Source organism: Lepidothrix coronata, unplaced genomic scaffold, assembly GCF_001604755.1.
Source record: "Lepidothrix coronata isolate B3197 unplaced genomic scaffold, Lepidothrix_coronata-1.0 Scaffold259, whole genome shotgun sequence".
Taxonomy (NCBI): Eukaryota; Metazoa; Chordata; class Aves; order Passeriformes; family Pipridae; genus Lepidothrix; species Lepidothrix coronata.
This window is the reverse complement of record NW_016690439.1, coordinates 864,517-866,716: the sequence shown is the minus strand read 5'-3', so window position 1 is coordinate 866,716 and position 2,200 is coordinate 864,517. Positions and strand designations below refer to the sequence as shown.

The 2,200-nt window shown below is 49.0% G+C and overlaps 1 protein-coding gene across 1 annotated transcript in view; it reads right to left on the bottom strand.

Annotated features, from left to right (window-relative positions):
* LOC108507504 (immunoglobulin-like and fibronectin type III domain-containing protein 1) overlaps positions 1-1,663 on the bottom strand; it is a 34,079-nt gene extending 32,416 nt beyond the window's left edge. The window contains exon 1 of the mRNA XM_017835508.1: positions 1,600-1,663. Coding sequence (XP_017690997.1) covers positions 1,600-1,663 — 64 coding nt within the window. The remainder of the gene's footprint in view (positions 1-1,599) is intronic.
* Between the last annotated feature and the right edge of the window lie 537 nt (positions 1,664-2,200).

The following is a 2,200-nucleotide window of genomic DNA, read 5'->3' as shown; positions in this document are numbered from 1 at the left end:
GCTGTGGGTGACTCCTGCTCTCCCCATGAGCACCAGCCAGTCATCCCCTCTCCCTGTCCCTCCCTGCCCTGCTGTGGGTGACTCCTGCTCTCCCCACCACCACAGGAGTTCCACATCTCACTTGGGTGCTGCTGTTTTGGCAGCTCCTCCTGCAAACCCTTGTAAACAGGGTTTTACAGTGACCTCTGTCAACCTTTGGGAGATGTTTCAGAACTTGCAAATGAAGGTAACAAGCAGCTCGTGTCAGGGGAAAGACACAAAACCGAAAGGAAAGGAAGCTGATTCCAGGGCACCCTGCCCCGCCCCGGGCAGAGCTTCGCGCAGTGAATGGCTGAGATTTTGAGAGGCTCTTGATCACCCTCTTCTGATGGATTTAATTTGTCCTCTCAGCAAATATCATAATCCCCTATTGCCTCTTGTATCTCCCTTGTCACCTAAACATGTCACCACTCCTGGGGCTGGAATGCCTGGTGCTTACAATGTTCACCAAGCAGGATTACCTGACACCAGCCTGCAGCAGCTTTCACTAAGCTCTATTTATGTGGCACTTACATTTATTCTTTGCTACTCCCAACTTCTTCCCCTCCCCACCAGGCAATGGTGAGAAGCATCAACACTGAAACATGAACATGGTCCAAACTCTCAGGTCCAAAGCCATCAAGAATCTTATTATTATTTTAAATTACCAAATGTTTCAAGCCAGGCTGTTGTTCTCAGCCCTGTGGGACCGTGGGTATATGTAAACATAGTTCAAACCAATTGAGAAATGGCCACATTCAAATCTAGTTTAGTAAAAAGCCCAAATATTAACAATATTTGTACACAGGCTCTATGTCTGCATCTCCCAGTGCACAACATGCACTATGTGCACTATGGATAAACTGCTGAGTTTACAGGGTCTTAAATATTTCAGAAATTCACTTGGATTAAAGATAAGCTGCTGTGAGTCCTTAAACTGCTGTGAATTGCTGACTTCTGGAGAATGAGAACGAAGCATGTTAATGCCACACATTGATTGCACAGTTAAAATAACAGTGCCAGGGCATGCAAGGGAACATTCCTTCAGTGTAATTAATCCAACCACATCACATTTTCTGGTGTCTTGTGTGTGAAATAAGGACCAGAAAATAACACACTGTTTGGCACGGGCTCATCAAACCCTGCCCTTCTCACTTTTAAAATTTCTACTCCCCTGTTACATGAATGCCCATGTCTGTGCTTTGACTCCAGTTCAATCCAGAAAAAGAAATCACAGGATTTTTAGAACGAGACAGCAAAAACGGTCACAGTGTCATGTCTTCACTCAGAGGTGCCTGAAACTTCGGTGTCCACATCAGATGATTTGTTCAGTGGAGGAAAGGAAATGCTTCCAAGAGGGAATCCCTCCTCCCCAGGGGAGTGCTGTGGACCAAAACCCCCAGCACATCAGGGAGACACTGGAAGGAGCTCAACACCCTCACTCCTCTGGAAAACACAGCAGTGTTGTGCATTAGCCACGTGCAGGTATCCAAGCCTTGGCCATTCCCCATCCCAGGTGGAATTCCGTGCACAGACCCCCCCTCTGGAGATGTGGCAAAGCCAGAGCGAGCCCTTGGCTACCAGCAATATCTAATGTACCAAAATAACTCAGCTTGCCCGGTGGGCTGGCAGGGCTGCCCCTCATCCTGTCTGTCCATCAGTCTGGATGAGCCAGAGCAGGAGCCCTGTCCCCGGGAGCCTGACTGGACACCAGTGCTGGGGCCATAAATCAGCCGAGCGGAGAAGCAGAACATTTGGGAGTCACAGGATTTGTAGGTGCTGGTGGTGTCACAAGGAGTTATTTATGGGGTTCAGACGGTGGAATACACAGACAAGATGTGACATAATTGCTGGCAGGGGCTGATGAGCAAAATTAGCCAAACCCGTGGGGAAGTGCTGGGCAATGGGAGGTTCACAGGGAGGTGGGTCCAGAGGCACAGGATGTGCCACAGGCCCTGCACAAGCACAGCACGTGGGGGGGACAAAGCCATGGACACAGGCTTAAATCAGCATTATTAATAAAGGAATCAGCAACAGATGCAGCATTCTATTGCATAGGAGCACAGAATCATAAAATCAGAGACTCTCCTGAGCTGGAAGAGACCCTAAGGATCATCCAGTCCAACCCCTGGCCCTGCACAGGGCAACCCAACAATCCCACCCTGTCCAAACCCTCCTGGAG